At 48.1% G+C, this 22,173-nt stretch overlaps 1 protein-coding gene across 5 annotated transcripts in view; it reads right to left on the bottom strand.

Annotated features, from left to right (window-relative positions):
* The window catches only part of SEMA4B (semaphorin 4B), a 91,471-nt gene that overhangs the window by 24,596 nt on the left and 44,702 nt on the right, over positions 1-22,173 (bottom strand). For 3 of the 5 annotated variants that reach the window (XM_024766458.1, XM_024766457.1, XM_024766460.1), the window contains one exon: positions 47-301. In XM_024766458.1, coding sequence (XP_024622226.1) covers positions 47-155 — 109 coding nt within the window. In that variant the 5' untranslated portion in view covers positions 156-301. Of the gene's footprint in view, positions 1-46; positions 302-14,188; positions 14,342-22,173 lie in introns of those variants that run through there. The other 2 variants (XM_024766456.1, XM_024766461.1) reach the window with 2 other exon arrangements.

The following is a 22,173-nucleotide window of genomic DNA, read 5'->3' on the forward strand; positions in this document are numbered from 1 at the left end:
CCCAGACCCCAGCCCGCGTCCCCCGCGGGGTCGCCCCAGCACTCACCCAGAGGCAGGCTGATCCGAGGGGCGAGCGCCCGAATCGGAGACGGCGGTAGCAGTAGCAGTAGCATCAGCAGCAGCAGAGCCGGCGGCGGCCGGCTCCCCCGGCCCATCGCGGCGCGCGGTACTCGGACAGCGAGGAGCGACTGCGTCCTCCGGGCTCCGGCTCAGGTGGCTCTATAGGACTCGCGGGCGGCTGCCCCACCGCGAAGTCCGGCCCGGGAGTCGGTCGCCGGGCCCCCGCCTCCGGACCTGGGGGCTGGAACCGGGTGGGAAATGGGGTCACGTGGGCTGCTGCGAACCCTGGCCCCTCCGCCCCCAGCGGCACCGCGGTCTTCCACTAGCTCAGTTCTGTCGAAGCTCGCCCGCGAGTGCGGGAGGGAGGGGCTGAAGGAGGAAGTCGGGCGGTTAGTCCAGCCTCTCCCTGCTCAGCTCGTGCCCGACCCACCCCTTCCCCCTTCCTCCTTCCTGGGCGCTGGAGGCTCAAGGGGCGCCAGCTGGGTGCACCTAGCTTGGTGCGCGTCCGGAGGGGGCCAAGCCCGGGGATCAGTACCAGCCGAGTCCGCGGGAGCGCGGGGGCACGGAGGAAAGCAGACCCCTAGTTCCCCGCCCCCACCTCGCAGACCCTCCCACAGCCGCCCCGGCCCCTTCCGGCTCCTCTAGGACCCTCAGCGCGTTCCTTTGGGAAAACGCTTGGGTCTCTACACTGCGCTCCTGTGTCTTCTCCCTTTATCCCTGCCGCGCCCCCCGGTCCCCCCGCAATGCTCCTGGCACCCACTGTCCGTAACCAAGTGAACTCCGCCGAGCTGGTAGACTCCGGGGCTAGTTGCTTCTGCACCTAATTTCTGCACGGGTCATTCCACCTTAGGTCTTGAGTGTTCACTAGAGGCTTAACACTTAATCTAGGTACCCTGCGGGGTCATCCACGCTTGGAATTCTGTCCGCACGAAGCCAAACCTCGGATGGGGGGATCCGGGCAAGATTAGCTTAAGTGGGATAATAGGACTTAATGTACTGCCAAGGAGGTGGACCTTCTCCACAACCTGCACGTAGCCTGGCAGGGGAAAGTACTCCCTAAGGCTGGAATTCCAGAGGCACCCACCCTCAATCCTCCTGCAGTGTGAATACCCAGGGGTGGAGTTCAGTTGTGCTGAGACCAGGGGTTTCAAACTGCAGACTGGATCCCTTAGTGGATCCTGAATTCAATTTAGTGGATCCCTATCAGCATTAAAAAAGAAATAGAATGGAAGATACCAAAGTGCAATGACCATAGAAATTATCGATAAGTAAGCTTTAGGAAACTTGTTTCAACTTTTCCTAAGTGTGCACAGGATCACAGTAAAGTGTAATTCTTCCTGTAGTTCAAGTCAAAAGGACTTTGAAAACCTCTGCCAGTCATTTCCATGGCAGTGGGGACAGTTCCTCCAGGAATTAGCCGCAATGGCTCTTCACCCCCAGCCAAAATTAGCCTTCTCAGAGCTGGCACCTTTTGCTCTCACCCTATTCCCAGGGCCTCCCACAGGGTGGGTGGGCACAGTGCTCACGTGGTCCCAGGTCTCCTCGTGCACAGCAAGCTTCCATGATTTCTGTACCTCCACCATCCCAATACCCTTCTATGGCTATGGTCCAGGCCAGCAGTACCCCTTTTACAGGGGCTCCCAGCCCTGGACACAGAATTCCACATAGGACGTGGTTAGCACCAGCTACTTGTAGTTCCAGCATTGCCCAGGCCTGGGACACTTTGCCGCTATTAATGGTGTCAATCCATCTTTAGCCAGTGATGTCCATGTTTCTGTCTGTAGCTAGGACCTCTGTCCTAAACTCCAACTGGCCTCAACATTTCTACCAGGCTCTCTTTTCTGACAGGTATCTTAAATTCAACATGGTCTCAAACCAAGCTCCTGATCTCTCCCTTCTCCCTCCCCAAAACATGCTCCATCTGTGTGAGTCTTTCCCATCTCATTTAATGGCAAGTCCATCTTTAAATTGCTCAGGTTAAAAACCTTAATTCCTTTCTTCTCACTTGCTCCTCACATCCAGTCCACTAGCAAATCTACAGTCTGATCACTTACCACCTCCTGGGGGCCCAGTTACTGCCCTCTCCTGGGTGCTGCAAGGGCAGCCTAACTGGTCTCCTTTCTTCCACCCTTGCGCCCCTTACAATCTTTTCTCAACTCTGCAGCCAGAGGGAGTTTTTCAAAACCAAAGTCAAGTCATGGCACTCCTCTGCTCAAAACCCTCCAGTGGTTCCTTACAGTGGTCTGCAAGGCCCTAGGCTACCTCACCCCTACCACCATTGCATCATCCACTGCTCTTCCCCCATTCACTCTACCCCAGGCACACTTGTGAACACTCTTGTATTAGGACCTTTGCCCTGGCTACTCTCTCTGCCTGGAGCACTCTTCCCAGAAACTGACTGATTCCCTTGTTTCTGTCAAATCTTTCCTCAAAGATAACCTTGAAGAATCAGATCTTCCCCCAATATTCCCCTTGCCCTGAGATGTTTCTTCAAAGCACTCATCATCTAAAACACTATATGATTTATTTGTTGTGGTTTTCCTTCATTGTCTGAACTCCCTACCCACCTTCTCACCCCCAAGAATGTTGACTGAGAAGGGAACTAACACATCCCTAGCCTCTAGAACAGTGCCTGGCATATGGTAGGCCCTCAGTAAGTATTGGCTGGACAAATGAATGAATGAATGCAGCCTGAGAGTCATGGAATACTGCTGGTACATGTCAACAAACAACCAGAGCTACTTCTTTTTTTTTTTTTTTTTTTTTTTTTTGCGGTACGAGGGCCTCTCACTGTTGTGGCCTCTCCTGCCGTGGAGCACAGGCTCCGGACGCGCAGGCCCAGCGGCCATGGCTCGCAGGCCCAGCCGCTCCGTGGCATGCGGGATCTTCCCGGACTGGGGCACGAACCCACCTCCCTTGCATCAGCAGGCAGACTCCCAACCACTGCGCCACCAGGGAAGCCCCAGAGCTACTTTTTGATATCGACTTTGGTCTAGGATTCCCCCAAACCGGAAATTATGCAATTAACTTTTTCAACCTAAGCACAAGACTTTGTATTGATCTCCTTTAAATCTATTGGTTCTGGCCCAGATTTCATCCTAGTGAGGTCATTTTGAATATTGATTCTATTATACATTAGGCTTCCTCTCCCAGTTTTGAGTCATCTATAAATCTGATAAGCATCCTTGACCTTGTATTAAAATCATTGATAAAAATATTAGGTGAGCAGACCTAGCACCCACTTCTTGGTTTCTAAATATTACTCTCCAATAAAAGGTTCTAGGACTCCCTGGAGAAATGAAAGGGAAAGTACAAGGTGAGCCTGGGATGTTGTGTTGGGCCGGGAAACAAGGAAGTGACTAAAGACTAATGGGGTCATGTCAAAAGGATATAGGGCCAGCTGGATGACCAAACTTGGGACAATTTGAGCAACAGAAAGCATAAGGAAGTAATGGATTCTAATGCATCAAAATAAAACAATCCATTAGTCCACAGTAAAACTCGGCAAAGCACGGACAGAGAAAGAGAAGGGCTAGAAAGGATGCTTTTCTCTGTAGAACAGTACTGCCGGATACATGTAGAAGAAATGGTAGACTTAGAAAATCGAGATTCAAACAGGGATAATCAGTGGATGCTAAACGTTTGGGTGGCAGATTTTTAGGAAACTATATTAACAAGGTCTCAAAATCCGTCCCACAGATGACTTTTACTAATTACCAGTGGGAAAATGTTTCTCTAAGGGAGAACTCTGGTGGCCACCATCTTTTTCTTTTTTTTCCCCCCAGTGGACACCATCTTAATCAAGTGGCCAAGAGTAATATCACTGGTAGTGGGACTACCTGGTATCATTTACCTCCTGATAGGAAGCAATAAGAAATATACAACCCATCAACCATTGTAGCAAAAGTGTCTAACCCAGATCTAATAATGAGGACACAATCAGATACATCCAGAATTCTACAAGACAAATAACCTGGACTCTTCAAAAAGATCAAACTGATGAAAAGACAAAAAGGACAGGGGAACTGTTTTAGGTTAGGAAACTAAAAAGACATGTAATCAAATGCAATATGTGAACCTTTGAATTCTGAAGAAAAAAAAAAGCCATAGAGCAATTGGGAAAATTTTAACACACACTGTGTATTTGATGATATTATGGCATTATTGTTCATTTTCTTAGGTTATAATAATGGTATTGTGTTCTTAGGAGAATGTCATTGCTCTTTGGAGATGCCTGCTGAGGTCTGTAGACATGAAGTATCACGATGTCTACAAGTTACTTTCAAATGATTCAGCCAAAACAAGCATGTTCTTTGTGTGTATTAGAAAGAAAGAGTGTGGGGACTTCCCTGGTGGTGCAGTGGTTAAGAATCCCCCTGCCAATGCAGGGGACATGGGTTCAAGCCCTGGTCCGAGAAGATCCCACATGCCACGGAGCAACTAAGCCCGTGTGCCACAACTACTGAGCCTGTGCTCTAGAGCCCACAAGCCACAACTACTGAGCCCGCGTGCTGCAACTACTGAAGCCCGCCTGCCTAGAGCCCGTGCTACATAACAAGAGAAGCCACTGCAATGAGAAGCCCGCGTACCACAACGAAGAGTAGACCCCGTTCGCTGCAACTAGAGAAAGCCCGCACACAGCAACGAAGGTCCAACGCAGCCAAAATAAATAAATAAAAATTAAAAAAAGAAAAAAGAAAGAGTGTGAGTGCTACTATGGCAAAGTTTTAACAGTTGGTTAATATAGAAAGTTATGGGTGTTTTTATTTCAGTGTTTTGTAAATTTGCGGGGCAGGGGGGAACTGAGTGAGACAGGGCCAAAAACAGAGCACACTGGAAACCTTCATCCGGACTGAAACTGATCAGTACCCTTTGTAGGTTGAACAATTAGCTATGTATCCTCCTTACTGTACCATTCGGCCCACATTTCTTCATATTATCCATAATAATAATATGAGGGAATCCCCTGTTGGTCCAGTGGTTAGGACTCCATGCTCTCACTGCTGAGGGCCCGGGTTCAATCCCTGGTTGGGGAACTAAAATCCCACAAGCCGCATAGCACGGCCAAAAAAAAAAACAACAATAATATGAAAAAAATTATAAGAAATCTTATTGAAATCAGGGTACTACCCATAGCATTTCCTTCTATCTTCTGCTTACATCTCTTACCTAGAACAGGGCCTGATAATGGCATGTGGTCAATTAGAATTTGTTGAGTGCCTGAATCTCCATGTCAGGTAGCTTCTCAAGCCACAGCAAGCCTGGTTCGCCCTAGTGTCTTGGCAACACATGGGTTGTCTGACTGCTATGCTCCTCCCTGAGGAGATGAGGCAGGGGCTGATGTAGACTCACCTGGTGGTTAATTATATCCTGCTCATGGCTGCTCAGATGCTTCAAGTGTGTCTTATGCCAACTCAGTGGCAGGCCCCTTAAGGACAGTAATGGGTCTTGTCTTTGGAAACCCCACTGCCTAGCGTGGCACTCAAGCAGGATCTCCACAGGGCAGACAAAATGAGGGACCCAACTGTTGGCCTGGAGATGAGCCCTCTATCCCATGCCCCCAGCATGGTGGCCTCAGGCCTTGTGGGCTCCACTGTCTTCCGTCAGTGTGCTGATTTGTTCTCCCCAGAGTGGAAAAAACAGGAGGACAACAGAGAAAAACCTCATTCGAGCTGACTTCCCGTGGGCTAAAGAGTGGTTCCCAAGCCAACACTGTGTCTCCTGCTCCCCTGTGCCACTCTGGGTTGTAGGCAAGTCTTTCTCAGCCAGAACGCTGGTGTTTATAAAGAGCTCAGGGGGTGGCTTGGAAAGAGTATAAAAAGATGCAGAAAAAGCTTTTGACAAAATTCAACACCCATTTATGATAAAAACTCTCCAGAAATTAGGCATAGAGGGAACCTACCTCAACATAATAAAGGCCATATATGACAAACCTACAGCCAACATCATTCTCAGTGGTGAAAAACTGAAACCTCTAAGATCAGGAACAAGACAAGGATGTCCATTCTCACCACTATTATTCAACATAGTTTTGGAAGTCCTAGCCGTGGCAATCAGAGAAGAAAAAGAAATAAAAGGAATACAAATTGGAAAAGAAGAAGTAAAACTGTCACTGTTTGCAGATGACATGATACTATACATAGAGAATCCTAAAGATGCCACCAGAAAACTACTAGAGCTAATCAATGAATTTGGTAAAGTTGCAGGATACAAAATTAATGCACAGAAATCTCTTGCATTCCTATACACTAACAATGAAAGATCAGAAAGGGAAATTAAGGAAACAGTCCCATTCACCATTGCAGCAAAAAGAATAAAATACCTAGGAATAAACCTACCTAAGGAGGTAAAAGACTTGTACTCAGAAAACTATAAGACACTGATGAAAGAAATCAAAGATAACACAAACAGATGGAGAGATATATCATGTTCTTGGATTGGAAGAATCAATATTGTGAAAATGACTATACTACCCAAAGCAATCTACAGATTCAATGCAATCCACAACAAATTACCAGTGGCATTTTTTATGGAGCTAGAACAAAAAAATCTTAAAATTTGTATGGAGACACAAAAGACCCCAAATAGCGAAAGCAGTCTTCAGGGAAAAAAACGGAGCTGGAGGAATTAGACTCCCTGACTTCAGACTATACTACAAAGCTACAGTAATTAAGACAATATGAAAAAAAAAAAAAAAGACAATATGGTACTGGCACAAAAACAGAAATATAGATCAATGGAACAGGATAGAAAGCCCAGAGATAAACCCACGCACCTATGGTCAACTAATCTATGACAAAGGAGGCAAGGATATACAATGGTGAAAAGACAGTCTCTTCAGTAAGTGGTGCTGGGAAAACTGACAGCTACATGTAAAAGAATGAAATTAGAACACTCCCTAACACGATACACATAAACTCAAAATGGACTAGAGACCTAAAGCTAAGACCAGACACTATAAAACTCTTAGAGGAAAACATAGGAAGAGCACTCTTTGACATAAATCACAGCAAGATCTTTTTTGATTCACCTCCTAGAGTAATGGAAATAAAAACAAAAATAAACAAATGGGACCTAATGAAACTTAAAATCTTTTGCAAAGCAAAGGAAACTACAAATAAGATGAAAAGACAACCCTCAGAATGGGAGAAAATATTTGCAAACAAATCAACGGACAAAGGATTAATTTCCAAAATATATAAACAGCTCATGCAGCTCAATATCAAAAAAAAACAAACAATCCAATAAAAAAAATAGGCAGAAGACCTAAATAGACATTTCTCCAAAGACATACAGATGGCCAAGAAGCACATGAAAAGCTGCTCAACATCGCTAATTATTAGAGAAATGCAAATCAAAACTACAATGAGGTATCACCTCACACCAGTTAGAATAGGCATCATCAGAAAATCTACAAACAACAAATGCTGGAGAGGGTGTGGAGAAAAGGGAACCCTCTTGCACTGTTGGTGGGAATGTAAATTGATGCAGCCACTATGGAGAACAGTATGGAGATTCCTTAAAAAACTAAAAATAGAATTACCATATGACCCAGCAATCCCACTACTGGGCATATACCCAGAGAAAACCATAATTCAAAAAGACACATGCACCCCAATGTTCATTGTAGTACTATTTAAAATAGCCAGATCATGGAAGCAACCTAAATGCCCATCGACAGACGAATGGATAAAGAAGATGTGGTACATATATACAATGGAATATTACTCAGCCATAAGAAGGAACGAAATTGGGTCATTTATAGAGACGTGGATGTATCTAAAGACTGTCATACAGAGTGAAGTAAGTCAGAAAGAGAAAAACAAATATCATATATTAATGCACATATATGGAACCTAGAAAAATGGTACAGATGAACCAGTTTGCAGGGCAGAAACAGAGACACAGATGTAGAGAACAAACGTATGGACACCAAGGGGGGAAAGTGCCTGGGGTGGTGGTGGTGGGATGAATTGGGAGATTGGGATTGACATATATACACTAATATGTATAAAACAGATAACTAATAAGAACCTGCTGTATAAAAAATAAATAAAATAAAATTCAAAAAAAGAGACGAAGAGAAAAGCAACACTCCCTCTCTGCCCCCAGCCAGCAAGATGCAGGCATCAAGTCTGGCCCTTTCTCTGTCTACACTTACACAGCCTTTGCCCACCCATCCTCACCCTCCTTCCTTCCTTCTCTCTCTCTCTCTCTCTCTCTCTCTGAGGTTCTGTCTCTCATGTACACACAAACACACACATAAGAAGGACAAAAATGCAAGAATGAGAGGTAAAACGCACATAGGAGTACATGCAAAGAAGCCAAACAAAACAGGGCCACATGCCTCACAGGCAGACAAGGAAACTTTAGGGATGACAAGAATATTCCATATTTTTTTTTTTTTTTTTTTAAGCGGTACGTGGGCCTCTCACTGTTGTGGCCTCTCCCGTTGCGGAGCACAGGCTCCGGACGCGCAGGCTCAGCGGCCATGGCTCACGGGCCCAGCCGCTCCGTGGCATGTGGGATCTTCCCGGACCGGGGCACGAACCTGTGTCCCCTGCATCGGCAGGCAGACGCTCAACCACTGCGCCACCAGGGAAGCCCCTCCATATCTTGATCTGGATGTTGGTTTCCCAAGTGTATACAAATATTAAAATTTCTCGAGCTGTACACTTAAGATCTGTCCATTTCCCTATATGTAAACGTACACCTTATACCTGTTATCATGCCGGTGGGGGAGGGGGGGACTCTAGAGACTGAAAGGTAAAAAAAAAACAAAACACCTCACCTGTAGAATCAGGTGAAAGAAGAAAATGAGACTAGCTATATAAGGGGGAGAAAGTGAAGAGAAATATGAAAGGCTACAAGAGAAAGAAAATAAAGGGAAGCACGGCTAAAAATATAAAGCAAATGAACACACGAGTCCACTGCCTTACTGCTCAGCGCAAAGGAAACAGGCAGCGGAGGCTCAGGGCAAGTGCTGGCAGTGGAATGGTCAGTCCAGACCACAGTCAGCCTCTCAAGCCATCAATACTCATTAATCATCTATAGGTACAGCCTCTGCCCACGTGCAGGCCAGCCCTGTCCTTGGGTACGCATGGCCCCCAGCCGGGCCTGCCCACTCTCATTCCCACCCAGGGGAGCCTGGCTCTCCAGCCCCCACAATTCTACTCTGGAGGCCATGGCTTTGCTTTGTTTGCTGGCTGTGGAGGAGGGGCCTCCTGCCAAGCCCAGCGGAGCTTGAACCCAAGGTCCCACCCGCCCCCTCTTGGAGTAGCACTCAAGCTCCTCCCATCCCCGGGTTCTGGCTGGCAGGCTGCCCAGTAAGGCCTTGAAGACACGCACTGGCTAAGGCCCAGCTCCCAGGGCCTTGGCCCCCTGCCACCATCCCCTCGTAGCCCGGAGCCCTCCTCTCATGCCAACCTGCAGCTGCAGCTCCCCACCTGCACTGGCTGGGCACACTGCAGCTGTCTCCTCCTCCAGGGCTTGGCTGCAGCATCAATACATTTTGATGAGGAAGTGACACCAGCTGGCCCACCCTGTGTGTGCTTTTAAGTCAGCCAATGAGTTCCAGATCCCAGGGTTGGGGGGTGCTGGGAGCTTCCCTGGGGCAGTGCCCTCTGCAGCAGAGGGCATTCACAGGGCCAGCACGAACACTGTCTTCAAATCTCACAGGTGGCTTTTAACCAGAGTCTGGCAATAAATGTAAATGGCCTCATCTCTGTTCCCCAAACCACACGCCCCTCCACTGGTCCCTTATGTTGCTTGCTCTTCCAAGTGATTAGAATCCAGGGATGGGGACCTCTCCCGCAGTCCAGTGGTTAAGACTCTGCCTTCCAATGTAGGAGGTGCAGGTTCGATCCCTGGTCGGGGGGAACTAAGATCCCACATGCCATGGGGTGTGGCCAAAAAGTAAAAAAAAAAAAAAATCCAGGGGAAGAACACACCAGTTCTTCCATAAGGATAATCTCAGCACCATCCATTATTCTGGGGACTGTGAGCAAGCCACACGATCTCTCCGAGCCTCAGTTTCTTCATCTGTAAGATGGGAGCGCTAACAGTACTGCCTGGGCTGTTAGGAGAGCTGATGAGACAGTGCACATAAGGTGACTGGCAGCACTGGCCTGGGGCGAATGCACATTATATTATCGGTTCACCTCATTACCTAAAAGTGGCCATGACCATCTTAGATGCCCAACCCAGAGGACCCCCTTCTGGGCTCTCCGCTCAGGTTCAGCCGCCTCCTACAAACCTAGAGCTGAGGCTGCAACTCTTACAGGGAGAAGGAACCGGCCTGTCCAGCCCAGGCCCCGGGTGTGCCCGCTGTGGTGAAGAGCCTGCCGCTCTCCCCAGCGTCACCCCTGCTGGGGCCTGTCGGGGCCTGAGCTGGCCACTCCCTGGGAGGGGATTCCCCCTACCCCACAGGGCTGTGGTGCAACCAGCAGGGTTCAGCCTGTCCCTGCCTCAACACGGTAGAACACAAAGTTGCCACTGTCATGTCCCTGCCCCCAAGACAAGTTCAGGAGGGCCTGTCTGCCTGTGTCCGCAGGCCTGCTCCCCAAAGGGGCCTGGAGACCCTGGGTAACTGGCCTGGCTGATGCTTGGCAACTGTCAACCCGCAGGGGCACAATTAATGCTCAGAGACTCTCTTTCCCCTGAAACCACTGCAGCCACTCACAGGTGGGAGGTAGATGTTCTAGGCCAGGTAAGGATGGGGAGCGAGAAGCATAACGGTCTAGGACACAGTCTGGTTTCTAGTTTGGCTTATCAGACCTGAGGTCCCTCCATTCCCAACATCTCAAGAAACCAGGAATCTACCTCTCCGTTTGCCCCCAAGTTCTTCTTCCGTAAATCCTACTCTGAGCCCTAGACCCCTGGCCATTGCTACGTGAAGGGAAAGAAGACCCAGCCAAGGCCCTTCCTCCACCCCAGGGAACTAAGCTTCCTTTCCAGAGGACCAAGGCTCTCCCCTCCCAAAGAAGAGGGGCTCTCTGACTTCTGCAGTTTCCCAGTCACCTTAGGTTACCTGGTGGCTACAACTCTTTCTTCCAGAGAGCCTTGCTCTTGGTTCTAGCACTGCCTGTGGAGAGTGGGCCTAGACAGGTGAGCCCATCAGGTGGGGGACTGAACAGGTGGGTTCCATTGATTTCCTGTGGCTCTGAAGACTGCTTTGATAGGATGGAGGGAGGAATGCATTACCTTGGTGATGTGCCCACTTGCCACCCTAAAGCAATGGCACCAGGAGACAACGCTCACAGAAAGCCAATGTGAGGGAGGCACCAAAGATCCATGCTTGGACAGGGATCTTACATACCAGCTACCTAGGCCCGAGATTCCTGGGACACCTGACAGCACCATTTATGTGCTGAGTGTCAGGCTGGAGGAGGCCACGAGGTTCTGAGTGGGCCCAGCTTGGCTCTAGCAAAGGAGGGGGCTCTAAGGGGCCTGGACCTGGGGCCTGACCCACCCAGTCCACAGGGACCCCACAAGCCCCCTGAAAGGGAGCAGACCCGCCTTGCTCCTCTCAAACTCTTTATCTAAAAGCCTTAGCTCTTTCCTTACAGCCTGTGAGCAGTGGAACTGAGCAGGGAGCCCCTTAACCACCAGGGTCGGCTTCAGTGAGTTGTGAACCCCAAGAATGATATGCCACTTCTGATGAGAGGGATCTGAGCTTTCAACTGATTTCAAAAAGATTTCAAAAGATTGTTCAATTGATTTCAAAAGATTGTTACTATTATTATAGTAAAGAATAATTTCTTTGAGGTGTGTTAGTCTGAAGACAAAGCGAACTTTCAGAATTAGCCTTTATCAGGTAAAAAGAAATTATACCTCATTTAGGAGTAGTTATATAACCTTGACATGAATTATTTGGCAAACTATTCCACCTAAAGCAAAGCTGACATTTATAAGGCTAACATTTATTGCACACTTACTATAAGCAAGCCACTGTGCTGAGTTTTTTACAACCAGTCATTTATTTAATTCTCACAACAGGATGAAACAGGAATTATGATACTCCCACTTTACAGATGAGAAGTGGGGCATAGAGAGGTTCAGGGACTTGCTAAGGTCACATAAGTGGTAAGTTAGGACTAGGACCAGAAACTAGGTCTGAATCCAGAACACCATGTAGATGCTCTACATATAGTTAGAATTTCAACCAGGGCTTTGTCTCAAGTTATAGCCATCCTCCTCTTGATAATATAAGCTGCTGTTCTTTCCTCCCTCTCTCCCTCTCCCCTCCTTCCCTTCCTTCTTTCACTCACTCAACAAATAGTTCTTGTGCACTTGCTGCCTTCTAAGCATCACTGAAGCTGAAGGAAACTGACATGGTTCTGCCTTCACAGAGCTTCCAGTTCATCAAGATTCCTCAAACTCTTCTTTCCAGAGAATACCCACCCTTGTCCACATTTCTTTAGACACTTTCACTCACTTATTCCTTTGTCTCCAACAAAAGGCCAACCTGGCAGAGCACCAGAAGTGCTCCCAGGCTTCACAGACTAGAATCGTGCTGTTTTCAGCTGATTTCCAGAGTTGCTCCTCTGAGCTCCCTCGGTACTCTGCTCAGATTTCCATCAAGTCACTCACGATGCTGTAGTGAAATACTCATTTACACATCACATCCCTCTCTTCCCATCTCTTCCATAAGCTCCTTGAGTGCAGGGACCAGACCTGCCTAACTCAGGTTTTTTTTTTTTTTTTTTTTTTTTTTTTTTTCACAAAAAAATTTTTTTTTTTTTTTTTTTTTTCTTCTAACTCAGGTTTTTAATCTCCAGCCCCAGTAAACGTTTGGGAATAGCAGACACCCAGTAAATGTTTACTAAATGAATAAATGGGTTTTCTGTTCTAGTTGACTGTCTCAAATCATTTCCAAATGATTCATTCAAGCGTTCCTTTCTGGATCTCTTTGTCCACATTGCTCTTAACCTTTTCAAAGGAAAGGCACCTCACTGATGTGGGAAGTCCCACTTCCCTGCTTTAGGGCAGCCAAAGGATTTCTTGCTCACACAGTCTCAACAGATTTGTTGGCTTCAGAAGAGATGGTATTTAGGAAAGCTGTTGAATGCTTGGCTCCTGGGGATTAATTTAGGGCAATCCTGTCAGCTAAAAGCAAGAGCCCCAAGGCATAGGACCTATGCACCAGGGAGAGGGGCTCTTTCAGCTCTCCTCAAGGTGCCAGCCTCCATTTCCCATCTTTGGTTCACCTGCTGCCAATGTCCATATCTTTAGATCACCTGTCACCAAAAGTTTGAGCCCCGGGTTGCAAGGAGACATACCACAGATTTCCCTGAGCTTCAGTAATAATAACCACCAGAGGAAACAGTCACAGCCTGGAAGTCAGGAGACTAGGTTCAAATCCTGACCTTCCCAACTCACTGTCATCTTGGGAAGTAATTTAACTTCTCTGTATCCATTTTCTCCTATGGTAATAAGGGGGTGGGTCCGGCTGGATTTCTATATCTCTTCCAGCGCTAAACCATCTACAGGGAAAAAAAATTTTTTTTTGATTGTGTGCTTCCCTGTCCTTATAGCATTCGACCCTTACAAGAAACCTGTGATTCATAAACCAAATGGCATACTCACATTACAGGTGAGGAAATGTGAGCAGAGGTTGACGACCTTACCCAGGTGACCCAGGGCCCCTGAGTCTTTTTGTCAGACCAGAATGGCTCCAGGGAGGCCACTAGAGCAGCCTCATTTCCAGGACCCCAACTTCCTTTCCCTCCTAACCCCTATGCCCACTTTGTCGCTCAGAGAGTAGAAGCTATGACAAAGAGCCTAACTCAGAGGTCAAACCCAGACCATTCTGAGGAGGGGCCAAGGCCTTTCCCAAATTCCAAATGATCTCCCTCCAGGGCCAGGATTAGGGCCTCTCAGCTGCAGGTTTGGCTCAGAGGCCCCAGGTGGCCATGGGAACGTGGGCCCAGCCTTCTGCGCTGCCATGACAACAGGCTCCCTCAGTGGCGGGCGCTGGTGCCCATCAGAGCGTGCAGGTGGCGCCCTCTTGGGAGAGGGGCCAGGCGGGAGGTGAGGGGCAGGGGCGGCGGCTGCCTCGGGGTTGCCTCCGCTCCCTCCGCCTCCTCCCGGGGCCGCGGCGCCCGACCTTCCTGTTCCCTGCGCCTACCTGAGTGTCGCGGCCCGCGCGCAACCACCGCCCACGACAGGGTCACCTCTGTGCGGCGGCGCAGCCCTTCTCGGGGTGTCCCCAGACTCGTCCCTGCTTCCAGGCCGGCCCGACTCCCTGGGGACCCGGGATGTCCCCGCGAATACCCTCGGTCCGGCGCTGCGTCCCCGGAAATGCAGGGCTGCCGCCAAGCCCCGCCCCGCCCGTGTTGATAGAATTGTCCAGAGGCGCCCTCCGGGCCTCGCCCGCTGTCCAGCAGTCCCCCGCCTCTGCCCCTGGGCGTTGATGGCGACACTAGGCTCGCTACTAGTCCCAGTCGGGACTTGTCCCCGCGACGGCTCGGCGGCTCCCTTAGGCCGTGGGGCCTATGGGGCCACCCCCTCCCTGACCTTGGGAGCCTCTGCCTGGCCTGACTTAGGCCCCGCAGGGGGCAATCTCGCTAGCTGGAATCCGGAGGGCCGGGTTGTTACACTAGATCTGTTGCTTAACCAAACTTGGTTCCCCTTACCTGCGCATGCATAGTAAAGCCAATTTACTGACACCAATCTACTACCACCCACCTGGCTGTGTTACCTAGGGTGAGTTTCTTAACCTCTCTGAGCCTCGAGTTCTTCATCTGGGAAGTAGGCCTCGGAACAGTAGGGACCTCACAGGGTTGTGAGAAATTGCAATTATGTAGGCACACACCTGGCACATGGTCAGCTCTCAATAATGGTAGCATTGTTTACAGTAAGAGGCAAGGGAGAGCCGAACCGCAGAGCCACCCGCCATGAAACCCCCCATGTCTCTGCCCGCAGGGAATGCTGCTCACCGCATCCCTTAACCTGCCACGGGCCGCGCTGTGGGAGTGAAACGAGAAGAGATGTGCGGGAGGGGTGAGAGATATGGTTGTAAATAGTGTCTAGCGTTTATCAAGTGACCTTGGCTCATCCCTCTCCAGCCCTTGCCTCCTGGCTCTCCTATCTTCCAGGAAAGCAACAGCAGCTCTTAGGGCAGTTCCTGAAACAACTAGCTCTGCCCGTGTAAGTGGCTGAGCTGGCCAGAGCTGGCTGGTCAAGGGGCTGGTGAAAACAGAGGCCAAGTGCCAGCCTTTTCCCAGGCCAGGCTAGGCTTAAGTGCCCGCCATTTCTCTGCTGCCTCTCCTCTAGACAGAGTGGGGTAAGGGACTGCCAGACTCCCCACAGAATGCTCTCCCACACATAGAAAGAAGTGGCTATTCTGTTGTCTGTCTACAAAAGTGAACACATATTTACTACCATAAAGTTTTTTCATAAACACAATGAAAAATATCACCCTACCCAGAGACCACTAGTGTTAATATTTTCTAAAACTTTTTTTGAGATACAGTTTACATGCCTGTAAAGTGCATGATCTTAAGTCTACTGCTGTTAATATTTTGGTGAAGATACTCCTGTCTCCTTTCTACGCAGTTAAACATTTACATTTTTTAGAAAAAAAGAGTATTCAGTGCATACTCTTTGTGACTTTTCCCTAGGACAGAAATATATCACAGACATTTTTCCTTAACATCAAAAATTCTCTCATACCTTCATTTTTAGTGTATTCTATTGTATGAATGTGGCATACATTTTTAACCAAGTCTCTACTATTGGACATTTAACTTATTTTACTAATTTTTCATTATCATAAATAATGTCCAGACAAGCATCCTTATCAATAAGCCTTTACATACTTCTTCATTACCTTTTGTTCTTTGTATTCTTCCTTCCTACTCACAGTCTCCAATTAGTGGTTGCTGTGTTTACACCTAAGGTGGTGCACTTTATTTGTGCAAATGGCTTTAAAAATAGTCCAATCACTTTATTAACTCTGCCTTCCACACACTACTGGATTGGTGGGGGGAACAGGAAGATATGCAAAAATCAGCACTGCTCAGTTTCCTGCACACAGAGCGCGTCGTGTCCTGCTGAGCCCGGGTTGTTCAGAGGAGCTTCTGAAATATAGGCCTCCCCGTGGGGCCTCAGAGCTCCAGAGGGCTTTAGGCAACCCTGACCCTTTCCATCTCCAGTCCAGCCCAGAGACCCCAGGAAAGAATGCCGTCCACGTCCACGACCCGCCCCCCCTTCTCTCTCTCCATCATCTTTTCTTTCTTCTCTCTCCTCTTTTTTCTGCCCTTTCTGCCCACCTCCTTTTCCTGCCTGTCCTCCTCCTCCAACCTTTTTCCAGTCTTTTATTGAAAAAAAGAGAAACATTAATGTACCGAAAAAAGGCCTTATCTTTAACATTATTGATCCCCCTCCACCCACCCCCTTTCCTGGCTGTGGGACCTCAGGTGCAGAGAGGCTTGAGTTAATCACCTTCTCAGTTCACAGCATGTTATCACCATGGTCTGCACAGGGTCCCTGATTAATGTGGCTGTTCATTTCCTTTTATCTTTCCACTTCCTTCCACCCCTCCCCACACGGGCTACCATTTTAAGGTGTTTAATATATGCTTTTGTTCATATGCCTTCTTGCAAGATGTATTGTGGGGCTTCCCTGGTGGCGCAGTGGTTAAGAATCCGCCTGCCAATGCAGGGGACGCGGGTTCGAGCCCTGGTCCGGGAAGATCCCACATGCTGCAGAGCAACTAAGCCTGTGCACCACAAATAACGCTATTTGAAGCAACATGGATGGCCCTAGAGCTTATCATACTAAATGAAGTAAGTCAGAAAGAGAAAGACAAATACCATATGATGTCACTTATATATGGAATCTAAAATACAACACAAATGAACATATCTATGAAACAGAAGCAGACTCACAGACATAGAAAACAGACTTGTGGTTGCTAAGGGGGAAGTGGGGTGGGGGAGGGAAGGATTGGGAGTTTGGGATTAGCAGATGCAAACTATTATGTATATGATGGATAAACAACAAGGTCCTACTGTATAGCACAGGGAACTATATTCAGTATCCTATGATAAACCATAATGGAAAAGAATATAAAAAAAGAATGTATATATGTGTATAACCGAGTCACTTTGCTGTACAGAAGAAATTAACACAACATTGTAAATCAACTATACTTCAATAAAATTTTTTTTTAAAGCACAGATTTCTGGACCCCACCCAGCTGATTCAGGTGGGACCCCAAAATTTACATATCTAATAAGTTCCCAAGTGATGAGATGATGCCACTGCTGCAGGTGGAGAAAGCAAACTTTGAGCACAACTGCCATATTCTTAAAACCTTTACCTCATTGAGTTTTTTCTCTACCTCACTGGCATCTCCCATAATACCCTGCACTTCTTGGCTGTCCTCCACCCTGCACCCCTCCCCTACCTCTCCCAGGTCTCCTGGGACGTGAGGCTCCATCCACACATTTCATGATCATATCCCCATGCCTCTCCTGAACCACACTCTTCCATCCTCTGGTAAATGCCCTGAGGTTGTCCACCCACCTCCTGGCCACTCCCCTGTAGTCACTGGAGACTTTGGCACATGGCTCCCCATCCTTCTCTTCACCTAAAGTCCTGTCATTGTCCTTAATGACTTCAGCATCCACGTGGAAGACACGTCCTAAATCTGGTTTCTCAGATCTCCAGTGCCCTCCCCCACTCATCTCAGCCACGACTCCCATTTACTGCCAGTAATTGGCTCCATTTCCAAGGTCCTCAGTTCAGGCATCCCTCTCTCTGGCACAGTCTCTTTTCCTTCCAGCTTTCTGGTTTAACAGACTCCCTCTGACCCTTCTTGGACCTCACCAGCATCTCTACCTCCTCCTGATCCATCCCATTTCTCCTTCCCCTTCCTTCATTCCCTCCTTACCCAACTTAGATTCCACGATTCACCATTCCAACAGCATTATTGTCTTAGTTCCCTAAACTCTGTTGCTGCTATATTTTCACTGTCTGGCAAAAGCCATGGATGAGCTCTGTGATCCACCTTCTCAGTGCTTCTTCCTGAGCAGTGGCTGGGGAGCATCACTCAGGGCAGAAGGTTCCACTGCAAAGTCCAGGTCACCAGATGGACCCTCACCACCACCTGGCTGTCCTACTCATTTCTGTGGTCACCTCTCTGCACCATTCTCTGTAACAGCCCTCTTCAACCTTCTCCCCAAGCTTCCAACACCCTCCCTTTACTTCACATTACAGAATAGAAGTCATCGGATGGGGTCTCCCTTATCTTTTTCCTAATTGCACTGAGAGAGACCCAGGCGACTTTCAGGAAAAGGGTGGTAGTCTTGTGCTAGGTAGAGAGCATGCCAAAACCAGGTTACAACCAATGCAGTTATTTTAAATGTTTCAACACAACAAATTAGTGCTTTTTAACATACCCACACAAATACAATGGCTATAGGTACAAATACATTTGGTAATAACATCATATGTCTAAATCTGAGGACCTTCCAGAATGTGGGACCCTCCTGGGCACCAACAGACCCCGCGCATCGCCCTCCACTTCCTAGACTTTTTTCCAGCACAGTAGAGGTTCCCCGCCCCCCCACCCCACCCGTGGATGCACATTGGAGTCACTTGGGGAAGCTGGCTGCACCTGCAGATCATTTGAATCAGAGCCTCTAGGGGAGGGCCCAGACGTCAGCATTTTCTAAGCTCCCCAGGTGATGCCAGCTTGCATTTGAAGCTGAGAAACCTACACTGTAGGAACTGCTCCTCCTCTGTCTATCTCCTCACTGTACTTCCTCCCCACTCCCTCCCTCTCCACTGGTTTACTCCTAAAAGCTTTTAAACATGCCCAAGTCTCTCCCACTTAAAAAAAATATTACCCTTGAACAACACGGGGGTTGGGGGTACCCACCCGAGCCGTCCAAAACCCTCCTCTACAGTTGGCCCTCCGTATCCATGGTTCTGCGTCCGCAGATTCAGCCAACTGCAGACCGTGTAATACATATGTATTGAAAAAAATCTGCATAGAAGCGGAACCGCGCATTTCAAACCCTTGTTATTGTTCAAGGGTCCACTGTACATATGCACACAAATAGCCTTTGACTCCCATCCCGCTGTCTGCTCCCTCCCACCCCAGGGCTCTTACCTGGAAGGTTCTCCTCCAGTTTTAAGCTGTACAGAGACTGGTGACTCCTAGTTCAACCCTTAGCACCACTTCTCAAACTTTCATATGCACTCGGATCACCTGGGCGATCTGGTTAAAATGCAGATTTAGATTCTGCAGGCCTGGGCGGGACACTAAGATTCTGCATTTTAACAAACTTGTGTGTGCTGCATGCCGATATTGTGCTCAATCTTCAAGCAGGAAAACTTTATTTTTTACTTAGTTTTTTAGTGGGAATTTATTTATTTTTTTGCTGTACCGCGTGGCATGTGGGATCTTAGTTCCCTGACCAGGGATCAAACCCAGGTCCCCTGCACTGCAAGTGTGGAGTCTTAACCACTGGACAGCCAGGGAAGTCCCAAGCAGAGAAGCTTTAGACCCCTGCTCAAGGTCTCCTTGGGAAAGCCTCCTCTGACCTTCCTAAATTCTATCCCCACCATCAGACACTCTCAGCTCGGCTTGTCTCCTTCCCAGCACTTAACCCTATTGCTATGGGACATTGTGCTTATGATTATTTTATCACAGCCTACTCCACCAGAAAATAAGCCTTCCACGAAGGCATGGGACATTTCTATCTGTGTTTGCTTGCCAGTTGTGCTGCCATTGTGTTGCCTCACGCAGTGCCTGGTACACAGCAGGTGCCCTATTTGTAAACAAATGTAAACCTTTGTAGGAAGTATGAAGGAATACATTGCTCAGTCAGTCAAAGGAGCAGTTCCTGTTTCCGCCCTAAAGGCCCAGGCCCTCTTTGTTCTCCTTTTAGCCCCTCACCTCACTCTAGGCTCTGGCCCCCAAGACCAGGAGCTGAGAAAGCGATGCAGGAGATGTCTGGGTTAAAAGTCTCTTCTCTGCCCCCAGGCATGACTTAACTCCCCCAGACAACCCAAAGGAAACAGGCCCAACAAATCTTTCTAGTTCCTGGCCGGCAACTGATCTTTTTTGTTGTTATTATTGTTAAGTGTTGCGTGGAAAGGGTTAAAGCATTTACAGAAAGCGAAGGACCTCTCTCCAGCCCTCCATGACGACTCTTGAGATGCTCTGCAAAAGGTCAGATGTTTCCAGAATCTCAACAGACAGCCTGTGTCTGTTTAAAGGGAAAGACAACAAGTTCTCGGCCCCCAGCCAGCCCTCATGGGCAATTCTCGCCTGGCTCTGTAGGCAGCCAGCCAGATGCCTGGCCAAAGAGTACACCCACCCGCCCCCCCTCTAGATGGCCCTGGGCAGGCCAGAACTCTCCAGCCCCCAGCCTGGAGTCCCTTCCCCTGGGGAAAGCTGGCATCTGACAAATAGGGCACGCATACCAACTGCTTGGGCCTGTGATGCACGAGTGATGCACGAGGAATGGGGGGGAGGGGCAACTTCCTGTGAACATTGAATCTTTTCAGCTGGAAGGGACTGTATTCTGACCCTGTCACCTTAGAGATGAGGCTCAGAGAGGGGTGGCTGTAAGGTAGTGTAAGAATATCCTAACCCAGTATCGGGAAACCTCGGTTCAGAATCCAGTTCAGGTGCCCTGAGCTGTGAGATCTCGGGCACAATGTGGGTCCTTTCTATGTGTCTGTATCTATTTGTAAAAAGTTTGTACGAATACCTGCCACCCCAGGTAGCTTGCCCAAGATCACACACAGCACAAACCAAGGTTTTCTGACTCCCAGCCAAGGGCCCAGTCTCCTCCAGAGGTGAGCAGACTACCTTAAGCACTGATTGATCTTGAAAAGTTGCTGAAGACACAGTTAAATAGGGACTTCCCTGGTGGCGCAGTGGTAAAAAAAAGACACAGTTAAATAACTTTGTCTTTTATTAGTTAATCATGTTCTTTGCACAAACCAAAAAAAATTCATATTCCCACCCCCTGGAGGAAATAACTGCTAATATTCTGGCATTTATCCTTTTGCAATGTCAAAGCATATATAAGGTATATATTTGTATATGTTTGTTTGTTTTTCTTGGCCGTGCAGTGCAGCCTGTGGGATCTTCCCCAACCAGGGATTGAACCTGGGCCCTTGGCAGTGTAAGTGCAGAGTCCCTAACCACTGGACCACCAGGGAATTCCCTATATACTTTTTCAACAATGAGATCATAGGAGATCTACCTATCTATCTATCATCTATCTATCTACACTTTTATATACATATTGCTCTTTTCCATATAACTTTTCAGTGGACAACTGACATCCTTTACACGTCTAGATATAGTTGGATAAATAAAGCATTCTATAGTTTGTTTAATCTCCTATGTCTAGACATTTAGGTTTTCAATTTTTCATTATGAGCAATAAAAATCCATCTTTATTCACTTGTTCTGTTGTTTTCTTAGGATAAATTCCTCACTGTGGACTGTTGGATCAAAGTGTCTGTGTATTTTTAAGGCTTCTGATACATGCTGCCAGACTGTCCTCTAGAAAAGCTGTGATAATTGTTATTTCTTCAAACAACATATTTATATATGAAGGCTGGTCCTTCTTTAACTAGAAAGCTAATCTCTTCAACAGCACACTCAGCTTTGGGAAGACAAGGGTGGGAAAAAGTAGAGCCCAGCTCAACTGAACAGGGCTGGTTGACGCAGGGCAGCTGTTTTGCACCTGATCCACTGCTGCATCTCACCAGGCAGCTACTGCTGGGGCCAATAAGATGCTCCTCTCTCCCAGCCCACATCACAGCTGGGGCCATGGGGTACACGAAAAACTGGTCCAGATATTGCCCTAGAAAACTCTGATAGGGACTTTCCTGATGATCCAGTGGTTAAGACTCCTGTGCTCCCAGTGCAGGGGGCATGGGTTTGATCCCTGGTGGGGGAACAAAGATCCTGCATGCCACAGGGCGTGGCCCCCCCCAAAAAAACTCTGATAGATGGAAAGGGACTTTCTTTTCCCATATTTCTTTGTACACCCCACCTCCAGCCCTCTAAACAACCACCCTCAAGTACTCTTTATTTCCTAGTTAGACACCACTACTTTTGTAAGCTACTGTTTA

This window comes from Neophocaena asiaeorientalis, unplaced genomic scaffold (genome assembly GCF_003031525.2).
Source record: "Neophocaena asiaeorientalis asiaeorientalis breed wild unplaced genomic scaffold, Neophocaena_asiaeorientalis_V1.1 scaffold346, whole genome shotgun sequence".
In the NCBI taxonomy this organism is placed as follows: Eukaryota; Metazoa; Chordata; class Mammalia; order Artiodactyla; family Phocoenidae; genus Neophocaena; species Neophocaena asiaeorientalis.